The sequence below is a fragment of the Grammomys surdaster genome, unplaced genomic scaffold (genome assembly GCF_004785775.1).
Source record: "Grammomys surdaster isolate TR1022 unplaced genomic scaffold, NIH_TR_1.0 363, whole genome shotgun sequence".
In the NCBI taxonomy this organism is placed as follows: Eukaryota; Metazoa; Chordata; class Mammalia; order Rodentia; family Muridae; genus Grammomys; species Grammomys surdaster.
In genome coordinates, this window is record NW_021604782.1 from 7,914,485 (window position 1) to 7,929,960 (window position 15,476).

Consider the following 15,476-nt stretch of genomic DNA (forward strand, 5'->3'; position numbering starts at 1 on the left):
TCTCTCTCTCTCTCTCTCTCTCTCTCTCTCTCTCTCTCTCTCTCTCTCCCTCTCTCTCTCCCTCCCTCCCTGCATAACATATCTAGAACACTAGGAACTGAGAGAATAATCTGCAGCTTTAGTCAAATTAGATGACAAGACAACTGGGTCTTTGTTCTATGATTCAAGTGTCCAGGCAGAGCTGCTGGAAACCCAAGGCCATGTGGCCGAAAACAAGGATGAGTTCTCTGACCTCTCCCAATGAGGTGACTGCCGGAGAAGGTAGAAACAAAATGTTTATTAAGTTAGTATGGGGGTTAAAGCATGGTAGCCTACCATTTCAGAGTTATTAAAGATCATGGATTATGAAATGTTCTGTTATTGCCTAAAACAGTGCCTTCAACCCAATGAGTGCTCAGTGTGTATTTAGATTATGAATGGATGCTGATGCTTGCCGGTGGCTAAGTTTCATGAAATTCAAGACCCCTTTTTGATATCGAAAAGTGTCTCTGGGGATCTGTGTTAGATTGATTAACCATCCTTTTTTTCCCCCAAAGCTATGTGTACTATATATTTAAATCAAGATTATTATACCTGCTTTTGCTTTGAAGAATTTTATAAGACATCTCAAGGTAATTGTGGGGTGCACTGAGGACAGTGCCAAACTCCATGTTCTGCTAGCTATCTAGTTTGTGTAAATATAACTGCCTTACTGAAGGTCATGTGGCTGTCACAGTATTAGTCAGATTTGGGAAAGGATAAAATAAGTTTGTCTGATGTTATTATATTTTCTTTTCTTTCTTTCTTTTTACTGAGGACAGATTATTTTCTCATACAGTATATCCTGATTACAGTTCGCCCTCCCTCTACTCCTCCCAGTTCCTCCCCACCTCCTCTCCTCTCCAGATCCATTCCCTTTCAGCCTTTCATTTCTAAAGAATTCTAAGAGACAACAACCAGACATGACAAAATAAAATATAATACTATAAAACAAAAGCCATCACATTGATGTTAGACAAGGTAGCTCAACAGGCTAGAGGAAATTCCTGTATATCAGAGATGGAAAAGAAATAGATGCTAAATAGGGAATGTCAGACACATGATATTATAAGCTTCCTGTGAGCTGTGTAATGAGATGACAAGCCATAAAAAACATAGAGGTAAACGTAACTGTGCTGAGAGCTGTCAAAGTGTGAACCACAATGAGAGCAGCATTCTTAGTAGGCTAGAGAGTGCTGATGGGCCAGAGACGGTATCTAAAATCGAGGCTTCAGCCTATAGAAAGATCAAGGGAACTCAAGGTTGGCTTATAGCACTTTGATAGTCAAAGCATGGATTTCAGGTCACTTACTTGGGAATCATCTGGTGTTTAAAACACACATTTCTGGGGTTTCTGACTTGAGAGCCTGCACTGGGCTTTACACTTTAAACCACCAGTTTGCAGGAATTAATATGAGAAGCAGGTAGGCAGGATGTGGAAGGTTGCTGCCTAGGCAAAGGAAGGATATTCGGTTTTAATCCGAAGACTTCCTGTCTGATAGACAACGGAAAAGAGGCTGGAGGATTAACAATTATGGAAACGTCTCCTCTCCAAGGCAACCTGTGATCCACGCTAGAATACTGACCGTCATCAGGCATGCATGGAGGGAGCATTTGTAACAAGCACACGTCTCTCCCTGCTTTGATTTCCAATGGCCTGAATGGTAAGCACCAGGGAGCCAAGAACCAAGGTGCAGATGTGTGGGCAGAATGAGGTCACTTGGCCTGATGCCCTTCAGGCAGGTGGCTTTAAACTAGACTAGACAGCCAAAGGGAAATCTAAAGGAGTCTCACTTCTTACCCTTTTGTTAATGATAGATTTCTAAGTGTCTAGGAGCCAAATCCTAAAAATATAGTATGGAGTTTTCTGAAAAAATTGTTTTTAATACTTTTGAATGCTGCAGTATACTGTTAGCTAAAAAAAAAGGTGTGTGTGTGTGTGTGTGTGTGTGAGTGTGTGTGTGTGTGTGTGCTACTGGGCATGTCTTTTCATCTAGAGAAGCTGCTGATGTGACCTACATCAACTGATTTATTCTAGAAAACAAACTCACAAGACAAGTATAATTATTACTATTGACAAATGAGTACCCTAAAACTAAAAGAATGCTAAGGCATTTACGAAAGTTCAGAGTTAAAATTTTGGAGGCTAGAATTGAAACCATGTAATGTCTTCATGTGCATATGCTTTGTTTCATTATTTGAAGTCTGAGTGTTATGAAGATGGAATATACCTTGAGCAAAATATTCTTATTATGTAGTCTAGAGCTTTGCACGTGGTTAAACCCAATGAGCATCTTTACTGACTGCTGTTGACAGAACAGCTCAGGCAACAAGGAAGACAAGTGGTTCGATATTGGCTGGAGAGATGTTTAAAGTGGAAGTAGGAAGTGGTAATGGATGTCAGGAGGTAATCATAGCAGGCTAAGTCTCTTAAGATTGTGGGAGGCAGTGTTGTAGAGGGTGGATTAACATGATGCTGGGCTAGCAGTTCTCAAGTTACAGCTCCTGGACCAGCAGTTTTCCTCTGCTTATTCATTACTGTGAACAAAACACATATTGGTAGTGACCTAAGGTTTATCTTGGCTCACAGTTTCATATGTTCAGTCCATAGTTGTTGGGCTCATGCTTTGACATTACACTGTGGGCATGAGACCATATGGCAGAGGTGATTCTTTACCTCATGGAGCAGACAAGAAGGAGAGAGAGAGAGAAAGAGAGAGAGAGAGAGAGAGAGAGAGAGAGAGAGAGAGAGAGAGAGAGAGAGAGAGATATCCAGGGACAAGGAACCTTCAAGACTCTGACCCCAGTAACCTTCCTCTAGCTCAGTCTCACCTCCTAAAGTTTCCAGCACTTCTCAGAAGACTGCCACTAGCAGGGGATCAAGCACGAAGAACACAAATAGATGAGGAACATTTCATAGTCAGACCATAACAATATCCGTAAGCAACACCCAAAAACTATTAGAAATAGATGTTATCTGGCCTAACCCTGACTCAGAAACTATGGAGTGGAGCCCAGTTATCTGTGTTTTGGCATGCTCTTGAAGTTCTACTGATCCATGTTCAAGATTGAGAAGCATCTCAGGGTAATTTCTGTTTGCAGGAAGTACCTGTAACCTATTAAAGGATACTGTGAAGATTCTGATGATGTGGAGGAAAACATAGATTTTAAACTTGGTGTCTTGCTTTCCCTTAGAAAAGTACATTTTGACAAATCTACTCAGAGAATCCTAATCTCTGAATCTGGGAGGTTTTAGCTTGGTCTAGAAAATTCACTTAAAAAAATGTTCAGCATTCAAACATAAGTTTTTCTTGTATTAAACACCAATGCAGATGATGACCAAAATAGTACAGAGATCCAACTATGCATAATTAAGTTACTGATAGAAAATAACTTCCCATGATGGGAGAGATGGCTCAGAAGTTATGAGCATGTACTGCTCTTGTAAGCCCAGATTCAGTTCCCAACACCTACATGGTGACTCACAACTACCTATAATTCCAATTCTAGGGGATCCCATATGCCCTCTTCTGGTCTCTCCATGCACCAAACATGCACATGGTACGCAGTAATATATGCAGGCAAAACCACTCATACTCCTGATAAAACCACAAATATTAAAAAAAAATGTTGTCAACAGAATCAAGCATTAATTCACACAAGACAAAAACAAAACCCCTAAAACTTCACATGGCCAAAAAGATGGCTCAGGAAGAAAAGTACTTATGAGACATGAGAATCTGAGCTGGGACCTTTGGACTTGATTGTCCTCTGACCTCTATGTATATGCTTTATGTTACACCTACTCTCTCTCGCTCTTTCTCTCCTCCCTCCATCTTCCCTTTCCCCCTTCTCTCTCACACACTAATAGTAAATAAAATATACATTCATTTATTTTTAACAAAAAAAGAAAAACTCAGAGAGACAGGAAAACCTTCCACACTAATGAGCCTCACTGGGTTCTGCCCATTGACTTACTGTCACATCTTGCGTTTGTCTGTGTCCAGGTCTCATCAGGGTTGCAGGTGATGACACCGTCGCCTTTGAGCAGGAAGCCTTCCCTGCACTTGATAGTTACATTCTGGTCGACATAGAACTCTTTTTCAGAAAGTAGGGCATTCTCAGGAATCACAAAAGGGACAGGGCATGGATTTGCTGAAAAAGGTGAGGCAGATGTTACTGAGCTGTCTTCCCTTTCCCTAGTTTAACTTTTTAAAGACAAAGTAGAGGCCTGCAGAACATGAGTCCTCAATGACAACAATTAATATAAATCTTAAAACGAAAAATGGAACAGTCTGGCCTCAAACTCATGCCCCTACTGACTCAATCCCACCATGCCAAGCAAAGGGCTTAACAACTTAGAACTTTAAGCATAAGCACAGATTTGCTTTGAATCTGTCTTAAATTATTTGTGAAGATTAAATATCAGGTATATAAGAAATCAAGGACCACATTGTGTAGTCTCTCAATATTCGGTGAGAGTCAACAGCGTGATAAATTCTGCTGAACTCCATCCTTTTACTGAATACACTTTAGAGAGGATGGAAGTAAAGAAGCACCAGACATTGCCGTGCAGGGCCAGCCTGACTTTAGACCCACACCATAAGGAACAGAATGATAGGACCTCATGTTGTGTTGGTGGGCCTGATGGTAAAGACAGGATGTTTCCACAGCTTAGAAGGAAACACAGGGAGTGTTGCTAGGGCTTGATTTTGCTCAGAGCAAGAGTATGTCACACATACTGACTTAGGCTTCAAGCTACTTCAGTTTTCCTGATTTTAAGTGGGTATAAAATAAGTCTTGCTGAGGTAGGGCCCTTCTGAATTCTAAAGGCTCTGTTCATGTGCTACAATACTTTAAACACTAGACAGAAGCCTTCTCAAGTTAGATTCCATTTGTATGGTTTTCATTCAAGTGGTCGTTATCTTTATTTACCACACTTATATGTTTCATATTAACATTAGACTTCAACCATGTCTTTTCTTTTTACCTCTTTCTTCACATCAATAGAATTCACATCTTCATTTCAAAATGTTTTCATTAATTTGTTTTTTCTCTTAATGCTTGAATTTAATCATTCGAGAAATCTGATAAAGCAGACTCTTAGGCTGTTATAACATACCATAAGTAGAGTTCTAAAATATCCCATAAAGTTGGGTTTGATGACCACAGGTGGCCTTTCCTGAACCAAACTCATTTATAGGAATTTCCCATTCAAGGAAAGATATGCATGAAGCTAGTCGTGAAGTGGAATGTGATTAAAACAGTCCCTAAAGTCAACACACACGTTTGCAGAGGGGAGCCAGGTGACTCCAGGTTCCATTTGCAGTGCAGTGTGCCTCAGGGGACCCTTCCAGGGTGTAGCCTCTGTGACAGGAAAACAGAAGGCTGGGTCCAGATGTGGTGTTTTCCAAGACAGCCTTCCCATTGGGAAACTCAGCTGGAGCCTCACATCTGTTCTCTAAAAGGAAGAATAAAGTCTACATTAAATACTTTTCCAAATCCCTTTTTTGCTTCTCTTGATATAGTTGCTGAAACTACTTTGTAGTGTGTGTGTGTGTGTGTGTGTGTGTGTGTGTGTGTGTGTGTGTGTGTATGTATGCAATACTCATATGTATAAGTGTACAAATTTGTAAGGCCATGAAAGGCAGCCTGATTTCTGGTTGAACACTGGTTAGAAACTCCACAGGGTCCCATGCAAGGGACAGCAGGCATTTTACCACGATCCCAGACTCTAGGTTCCTGACACAAGGCCACAGCCCTCCATAGACCCGTGCCTTTCAGTCATGTGAGACAATGCCCTTTAGCCCCTCCACAGGTAGAGGGCATGGCTATAGGCCACAGAGCCTCAAGACAGATCTCCATATCAATGAGGTACCTAAAGGCCAAAGGGGCATAGCCAATTAAACATTCCTTCCCAGACTCTCCTCCTTGCAAAAGGTATTTAACCTCAGGCCTGCCTTGAGGAAACTGGGGTACAGTTTCTCATTTACTTTCTGCCATGACAATAAACATCTTAAGACCATGGACTGTTTCTCTTTCTTGGGGATCCGCTGTGGGGAACAGTGGAACAGGCCTTAGTCTATAGAGCTGCTGTCTAATCTCCTGTAGAAGACTTCTCTGCATTCCCAGCCACTGAGACCACCAACCCAAGCAAGCAAGCTGAGCCAGCAGTGATCAAACCAAGCGAGCCACCACAACCAAGAACACTCATACCCTCTGGACACAGCCAGAGTCACTCTCCCTTTCTCCCTCTTCGGCTATGGGCCAATTCAGCCAGTATGCCCCTATTTTGTTCTCAGCCCTTCCCTCACCTCTCAGACTGCTCTCCCCACCCCACCCCACCCCCCAGCAGAGTCAACTCCCTAAAGTTGCCCTTTGACCTCCAGATGCACGCTGTGGCTCACGAATCCGCACTTTCCCATACACACAAAACAAACAAATCATTGTTTAAAAGGAGATCAAAAAGATAACTTACTATAACATAAACTATGAAGGTAAAGGATCAGGAAGAGGAAGACACAAGCATGCGGGGAGTTAGAGCAAAGTCCATTTTATGTGCTTTTCAGGGGCATCTGAACTTTAAGGATATGGTACTAGGTTGTATTACAGCTATAGAATAAAAAAAAATGGCATGAACTCTTGAGAAATTTACTGCTGGGAATGTGCTGGAGAAAGCAGGATCTAGAACCTTAAAAACTGGGCTTGAAGGGGCTGGAGAGATGGCTTAGCGCTTACGAGCTCTGGCTGTTCTTCCAGAGGTCCTGAGTTCATTTCTCAGCAGTCACATGGTGGCTCACAACCATTTATAATGAGATCTGAGGTCTTTTTACTGTCATGCAGGCATGCATGCAAATAGAGCACTCATACATACATAAATGAATCTTAAAAAAACTGGGGTTGAAGCCTCATTTTATAATTTTATGGAGACAGAGAAGGCCGATAATCTTCTATTATAGCTTTACTTTGGGCCTGAAAGCTCTTGTGTCTGGGGTCAAGACTCAGGTTAAGTGCATCAGGATTTCCGCATTATGTTTTGCAAAGTGGAGCACCGAGCTTTTCCAACTGTACAGTGCATGGATGCCCGCTTAGGAATCTGGTGGGCACATGCTGCTTCAGTAGGATTGGGATGGACTCAAACAAGACGTGTAAAAAACATTCTCCCCTCCACATCCTTCAAGCTCCCTGTTTCTATGTTCTTGTTATTTTCTCCACTGTACAAGTTTGAACCAGATTGCCGGTGCCTCTAAGCCTGCTCTGGGTTTGTGCTTTTGAGAAATGCTGGTCAAGTGTACCCTACTCATATGCATGGGCTTCCTTGGCATCTGATAGCACATATGAGGAAATTTTAAAATTTCAAACTTTATGTAAGGATTTTCAGAACGTGTTCTCACTGTCTGTACTTCCATCTCCAGAAATATTTGTGGCTTTAAGTATACTTAAAAAGTGTATCATAACATTTTAAGATATTAATAGCTTTTACTCTCAGTGGTGACCTGATTTGTGTTGTCTGATATCTTGAAATTAATTTGTATGACCAATAACTTTAAAATGGCCACTCAACAACATGAAGATGTCCAGTTCTGGACAGGTGGGATGCCTCTTTTTTCTTTGCTCCTGTCCCCTGCACAGCCAAACATTTTCTGAACATGGACAGTTTAGATAGCATACTGCTGGGGTTGAGACACGAAAGTTCAGCATGTGATATAAACTTGTGTAAAATGCCCTTATCTAATGATGCCATGCATAAGAAACATACGAAATAAAAAAAATTTAAGAGCAATAAGTAAATAGAGACTATTAAATGATTAAGTGACACTGTATTTTGACATATGGGGTTTGATTCAGATATTAAATAAAATATACTTGAAATGAAAAGAAACATACTGGAGATCATTAAAAAAAACCTCAAATGTTATTATGGACTGCCCAAAGTTCTAAACAAATATATTTCTATGACTTGAGGTGTTACTGAATATTTAAAAATATTTTCAATATAATGTTTACTCAAGTTTTTGAAAACTAAAATAGACATTTTTCTTCATTGGCTCACAAACATACTATTCCTTGACAGACTTAAGGTTCCCAAAGACACAGAGTTACTTCATGTGTCTAACTCTGAACACACGGCTGAAACAAAGAGAAGGAGGGGACATGGAATAATCCACATGTTGCCAACTTAGCAAGAATTGAGTTCCTGAAACATTTTGCTCCACTGTGGGTATCTAGTTGACTGATGTCATTAAGGGCCAGTTATTTTACCCAAAAGAGCAAAGAAACACAAGTTTCTAAACAGTTGTGGGTTGTTGCTGAACCTGCAATCTTATGTCCTATTCCAGTTCGTCTCTGATCCCCACCACAGGTTTTGACCCTTAATTGCTTGGAGCCTTTGAACAAAAGCTATTAAGTGTTCTCTTGTGGAATAAGAGTCTACTGTACAAGATGGATATATGAAGAAAATGGAGACGCGTTGCTATCTTGTGTCCTTGGTAGAATTTCTGGGATCCTTGGGTGCTTCTTCTTTTTTGTTTGTTTGTTTGTTTGGTTTGGTTTGGTTTGGTTTGGTTTTGGTTTTTCGAGACAGGGTTTCTCTGTGTTGCCCTGGCTGTCCTGGAACTCACTCTGTAGACCAGGCTAGCCTCAAACTCAGAAATCCGCCTGCCTCTGCCTCCCAAGTGCTGGGATTAAAGGTGTGCGCCACCACTGCCCGGCTATTAGGGGCTTCTTAACTCACCTCTGCACACTGCCAACTCTCCACTCCACTGTCTGTTGTCCTGGCAGACTCGTTCCCTGTTCCCCTGTGAACAAACAGAGAGGGGTCATGAACAGGGTCCTAATTTTATAATAGACAAGAAGGGATTGTGAATGTCTTAGCCATGGACTTGGGTGGCTTAGGGCTGGAATGCTAAATGAATATAGTGTAAAGTTTAGAATCTAAAAAATAATTTCACCAAAATTTATCCCTGGCAGAGTCATGTGATGATGGAAGACTTGGCTTTATCTTCTGTTTTAAATGACAGCTAGTTATAATCCACAGCAAAGACTTGCAAAGAACAGGTCAGCAACATCAGAGATCAACTTGTTTAGCATATTTAAAAATATTTTGAATGCATTTATCTTTCAATACTTCATACATAAAACAAAGCATATGAGATACTATATTGATTTGAGGACTGAAATTTTCAACCATGACTTACTTATCAAGGTCCTATCTATTTAACATTCAAAATCTGGTAAAGTCTAAAACTTACTTTTTGGCCTTCTGAAATACAACTCTCTTGAAAAACAATTTGTAATTATCTGAATATATTTTCAATATCCAATAGCTCTTCATGGCTATGTAGGCTGCTTGCCCCAGTGATATCTAAGGCATGGTTCTTTGATTCCTGAGCTTAATTTTTGTAAATCTCTGCTTCATATTTTTCTGTTTACCTCTTACCGGAACCATCCGTGTTCCCAATTTGTATTATGCTTCTAATGAACTATAAAACAATAACTAATTAAAGGATTATAACAGTTGATACTAAAAATACCCAGTTTTAAGCTCCACCCACCCCTGCCTCTCATGTGTGATATATATAGTGCACAAATGTCAGTCAGGGAGGCCAGAAATGTATTCTGTTCCCTGTCTGTCTATCTATCTATCTATCTATCTATCTATCTATCTATCTATCTATCTATCTATCTCCATCCATCCATCCATCCATCCATCCATCCATCTCTTTACCTACCTACCTACCTAAGGACCTTAGTCCTTAGAGACAGAGTCTCTCACTGAACCTGGAGTTTGTCTGGCATCCAGCAATCCCCAGGGATCTTCTTGTCTGCATCCCCCACATCACTGGTGTTACAGCCATGTGTGCAGACCCCCTGGCTTTTTAATGAGAAAGTATTAGTTTTTCAGATTCGGGTCCTCATGGTTGTGCTGTGAGCACTCTTTCTAGAACCATCTCTCCAGCGTCCTTAGTAAGTCTCCAGAAGCTTCACTATAAGTGTGAACTTCAGCACACGGGGTTTGTGGCCTATTTGTTTTTAAATTTTATTTATGTTCATGTGTGTTTCAGCACATGTGGCATGTATATGGAAGCTTACAGTGGCCAGAAGAGAGTGATGGATTCCCCGGAGCTGGAGTTGGAGGTGGTTGGGAGCCAGCTGGGTGCTCTGAACTGAGCTTGGGTCCTCTGGAAGAGCAGCTGAGCCTTCTTTCCAGCCCCTATCACGATTATGCATTTATGCATGTGTGTGTGTATGTATGTATGATGTATGTACGTACATACATACATATGCATGTATGTATTTTAGCTGTGTTCTGAATCAGCAACAACTAGGCAGCTGCTAATCCTTTACCCGTGCTGTCGTCTCTGTTGACCGATATCCTTATCGTCCTCCATGGAGGCGTTTCTAACTTGGGCCGTGCATTTAATTATTGATAAATCTTCTCATGTAAAGTTCTTTTTGACTCTAGTGGGACAGTCCTGTCCTGACTTTCCAAAACGAAACAACAACAACAAACTTAGATTCCATAAATTTCAGTGTTTTTTTTTTTAAAAAAACACATTTTTATTATCCTCTTCTTAATCAAATTTGTTCATTGTAGAAAACTTGAAAAACTATGAAAGAAAAACAAAGCCTCCACAATTCTCCATCCAAAGACAAATTTTAACCCTTGTGCTTATTTTTAGACAGAAAAATGCTTTTCTAACTTATATGTTACGTTTTAACAGTTTAAAAGAATCAGACCACCGCCTACCTACTCAGCTCACTAACGAGTTGCTCACTGGAATCAGGTGGTTTAGTCAACTGTTTACATTTTCCCAGTGTTCCTGGACTTTGTGCTCTTCTTCCAATATTCTGTTTGACTATGTCAATGTTTATTCTAATACAAATTCAAATAAATCAGTAGCTATTCATTTTTAAAAGTAAACTGCACCCCCTCACTTCCTCTTTAGCAATTGGCAATGTTTGTCATGCATTTCTTTCCTTTTCTTCCTCTGCCCTTCGCTCGCCTTGCCTTTTATTAAGTCTAACTTTTAGATCTGTTAGCACACTTCCCCCGTCTTATCTAAGCTTCCAACCAACTTGCACAGATTCTTAGAGCCTTAGATTTTTAGAGCCTTAACATCCATTTTATTATTGACTGGCGCCATCTTTTTATGTATATGAGTACACTGGCGCTGTCTTCAGACACCAGAAGAGGGCATTGGATCCCATTACAGATGGTTGTGAGCCACCATGTGGTTGTTGGGAACTGAACTCAGGACCTCTAGAAGAGCAGTCAGTGCTCTTAATCACTGAGCCATCTCTCCAGCCCTGTGAACTTTTTTTTAAATAACCACCCAATCTTTAGTTGTTTATTTTGATTTATCCTCTTAGTTGACTTTAGATATACTTTTTCCTACATTTTTTTTTTCAGGGATGGTAAACTTTTATTTTTGAGATCCAAATAGCTCATAAAAAGGTATTTGCCTCACACATGAATGAGGGCATATTTACATAGTGGAAGAATGTGACATAATTTATATTGAGTGTCTTAACTGCTTTGCTTAGTTTTGGTAGCAATTCAAATCCTGTGAGGGTATGATGTCAATTATCCTGCACAGACTTGGGGAATGATACAGAGAGGATGGCACTTGCCACAGCTATTGCCTGCAGCAACCACAGCCCTGTAATTACTGTCACAGACTGGAAGTGAGCAGGTTAGTCCCCCAGTGTCCTTTGGGTCTGTCAGGAGAGGAGACAGACTATCACAGAAGTCTGCTGGGTCTAAGAGCTGATCTCGAGCTATTTTCCCACCCATCAACCTTTGGTGCTGAATACTTACTTAAAATGCAAACCTTTGACTTAGTTTGTTTTCTAGAGTGGTGAAAAACACTAAAACCAAAAGCAACTTGTGGGTGAAAGGCATTATTTCAGAATATAGCTTACAGTTAGTTCATCATGATAAGAAGTCAGGGCAGGACTTCAAGGCAGGAACCTAAAAGCAGGAGCTGATGCAGTAACCATGGAAGAATGCTGCTTACTGGCTTGCTCCCATGGCTTGTTTAGCTTGCTTTCTTAGACAACCCAGGACTACCACAGTGGGCTGGGGCTCTTCCCGTCAATCACTAGTGATGAACATGCCAGGCACGTCTATAGGCTAAGCCGATGGAGGCATTTTCTTAGTTGAAATGCCTCTTTCTAGATGACCCTATCATGTGTCAAACTGGTAAAACAAGACAACAAAACAAAACACTAACCCGCATGGCCCTACAGAATACGATGATGACAGTAAATAAATAATGTCATATATGTTTTTTTTAAAAAACCATCTATGCCTTCCTAAATCTTTAGATTCCTTCTCTATTTCCTCTGTTCTTCCCTGTCAATTTATTTGTTTTAGATTCTAGAAAACTTGTCATTTGCTGATGTCCCCCAGACATATTTTTGCTAGTTGTTTCCTATGATGTCACTGATACTGTTTATCAGACTTAGAAGCTTGATAAAATCAAGTTTCTCCTCCTCTTCCTCCTCTTCCTCCTCCTCCTCTTCCTCCTCTTCCTCCTCCTCCTCTTCCTGCTCCTTCTCTTCCTCCTTCTCCTCCTCTTCCTCCTTCTCCTCCTCTTCCTCTTCCTTCTTTTTCATCTCTGGAAGGGAGCAAATCATTTTCACACATGAGGTGCTTCCATCCAGAAACACAAAATGTCTGTTACCTCTCTTTTTGGGTGTGACATCAACAGGCACAGCTGATCAAAGTTAAATACAGCAATTCATACGGATCTCAAATTCCGGCCTTCGTTCATCCACTGGCATGTTTTTGAAGTTTTCGTTAGCATTTGGTTCGCTGTACATGCAGTCTGCATTAAGGAGCCAATCCTTCCTCTTCAGTCACATGTTTCAATGTAAGTTTGCACAGGAACATCTGCTAACAGTTCCAGGTCATTGCTCTTTAGGACAACTGTGAGTCTTCTCTCTGCTCATGCTGTCACTCTGGTGGGAGCATCACCTGGATTGCTGCTCAAATGACTTTTAAAATTTCCTCCAGTTGGCTTCATGTTTCCTTTAAAGATTACTTATTTTATGTGTGTGGGTGTTTTGCTTGCATATATGTCTGAACACATGTGTGCATTGCTCACAGAGACCAGAAAAGGGCGTTAGAGTCCTTGAAACTGGAGCTACAGAAGGATGTGAGCTGCCGCAGTGTGCTAGGAATCAAATTCAGGTCCTCTGAAAGAGCAGAGGGTGCTTTTAACTGCTGAGCCATGTCTCCAGCCCCCTCCATGTTCCCACTGTCTTGGGTGATAAGGGTTTCCAGGCAGTCTTTTACGTCTCTCACTCTAGACTGGTACTCATTATTTCTCCAAGTAGCTGGGCATAAATCCTTTGGAAAGACTCTCGGGTGATTTTAACGTGTTGAAATGAGAACAGCTATTAATAAACGTCATTCAGCTTCCTAGTTAACACTAGGCCGCTACCCCAACATTTTAAAAATTACCAGCTTCTTCAAATTTCATGAGTTTTTGGTATATTTTGTTTTGAAAAATACACATATGTTTTCTTAAGAAATTTCAAGATCAGTAATCTCATGTAAGGAATGCCCCAGTTTCAAAGCCAGGAAAATCTTGCAGTCACAGCCTATATCTTAGATTACCATTCTTCTTTCCATGTTTATTTTCTTAACCTTTGAGGGAGTAAAATAAGAACCATAGAAACCTAGTTCCAGTTCTCATGGCCCTCTCCCTCTCTTACAGCAATTCTTTGATTTCACAGTCACAAAAGCAGGGGCAGCAACAACACAAACATTTAACAGCTGACCTGTTCTTACACACCACTGTAAGTAAACATAAGAGATTCCTGAAAGACAGATGACGTGTTCTCCTGCGATTCACAGCAGCTCTCTTAGACAGCTAGATGTTGAGATAAGGCTGTCAGGGGAAGTAACTATAGATCTCCCATTAAAGTTCATAGGAAGACTTGGGTGCTGCTGGTGGAGCTATAATACCACAATTAGGAGTCATCTTAAAGATAAAGTTGAGGTTTGCTTAGTATAGTTCTGAGGAGGTTCAGGCTAGATATATCACAGGGTGTGGTGGTTTGACTAGGAATGGTTCCCATAGACTCATGTGTTTTAATGCTTGGCCCATAGGGAATGGGCACTATGGAGTAGTGGCCTTGCTGGAGTGGGTGTGGCCTTGTTGGAGTAGGTGTGGCCTTGTTGGAGTAGGTGTGGCCTTGTTGGACTAGGTGTGGCCTTGTTGGAGGAAGTGGGTGGGAGGTGGGAATAGGCTTTGAGGTCTAAGGAGCTCAAGAAATGCCAGTGTCTGAGTCTTCACTTCTGCTTCTTTTGAAGATGTAGAACTCTCAGCTCCTTCAATGCTATGTCTGCCTGTGTGCTACCATGATTCCCTCCACGATGATAATGGACTAAACCTCTGAAACTGTAAGCCATCCCCAATTATATGATTTCCTTTATAAGAGTTGATGTGGTTATGGCATCTCTTCACAGCAATATGACCCAAACTAAGGCCCTAGGGAACCTGGCATCTCAAGTAAAAGCTCGCCAGGATCTGTGACTCACTGCTGTGAAGTGCTTGGCTTCACTCTAGTACTTTCTTGTTGAAGTTGTGCTATAGTGATGCACAGTGGGACCAGTTTGGAGCTGCCTGACATGAGTGTTGAGAACCTAACTCAGATTCTCTGCGAGAGCAGCAAGTGCTCCAAACTGCTGAGCCATCTCTCCAGCCTTAACTTGTTTTTTGAACTGGGATTTGAGTCAGGACCTTGAACATGCTAGATAAACATTCTACCCCAGAGCTACATCCCCTGACTCTTTTTTTAAAAAATGTCTGTTTAGTGATAGAGCCTTGACAGTTGACCAGGCAGGCCTCGAACTTGTCACCCTCCTGTCTTTGCCTTCTGAGTAGCTGAGATCTCAGGTAATGGGATACCACACTTGGCTGATAATTTTTACATGCTTAAAAATTCTAAGTCATCTTTTAACTATTTTCTAGAAAGTGTTAAGAAACTAAAGTAACTAAATATACTAGTATGTTTTTAGGAGCAGTGTTGGTGAAGTTACTTTATTCTAATATTAAAAAGAATCCCAAGCATATCAGAACAGCACATTAGTTTTTGTTAGAATGTTATCGTACCTCTAATTCATAGCCAGGGTCACACTGATAAACAACGGTGCTTCCAAAGCTGTATTTGCTGCCAACCACAAATCCATGCTCTGGACTTTCAGGCTGCCCACAAACAACCGGGATGCAGGATTCATCAGAAAATGGTGGCTCCCATGTACCATCGGGCTAAAGAACAGACCACAAAGTTACAGTTAGGCTTTAATATGGCAGTGTTCTGTTTGTATGGTAGACTCATCCCCAAAGTGAGAGTTGGAAGGACCCAGGGTTTTCCTAACTGAGTTACTTTTTAATCTATCTGTAGGTCTTAAAAACACATTAATTGTCAGAAGGTTTTTCACA

General features: G+C 41.0%; 1 protein-coding gene across 1 annotated transcript in view; it reads right to left on the minus strand.

Moving 5' to 3' along the window:
• Svep1 (sushi, von Willebrand factor type A, EGF and pentraxin domain containing 1) overlaps positions 1–15,476 on the minus strand; it is a 167,986-nt gene that overhangs the window by 7,410 nt on the left and 145,100 nt on the right. The window contains exons 40-43 of the mRNA XM_028779896.1: positions 15,147–15,302; positions 8,753–8,816; positions 5,306–5,479; positions 3,997–4,173 (exon numbers count right to left, since the gene is read on the minus strand). Coding sequence (XP_028635729.1) covers positions 3,997–4,173; positions 5,306–5,479; positions 8,753–8,816; positions 15,147–15,302 — 571 coding nt within the window. The remainder of the gene's footprint in view (positions 1–3,996; positions 4,174–5,305; positions 5,480–8,752; positions 8,817–15,146; positions 15,303–15,476) is intronic.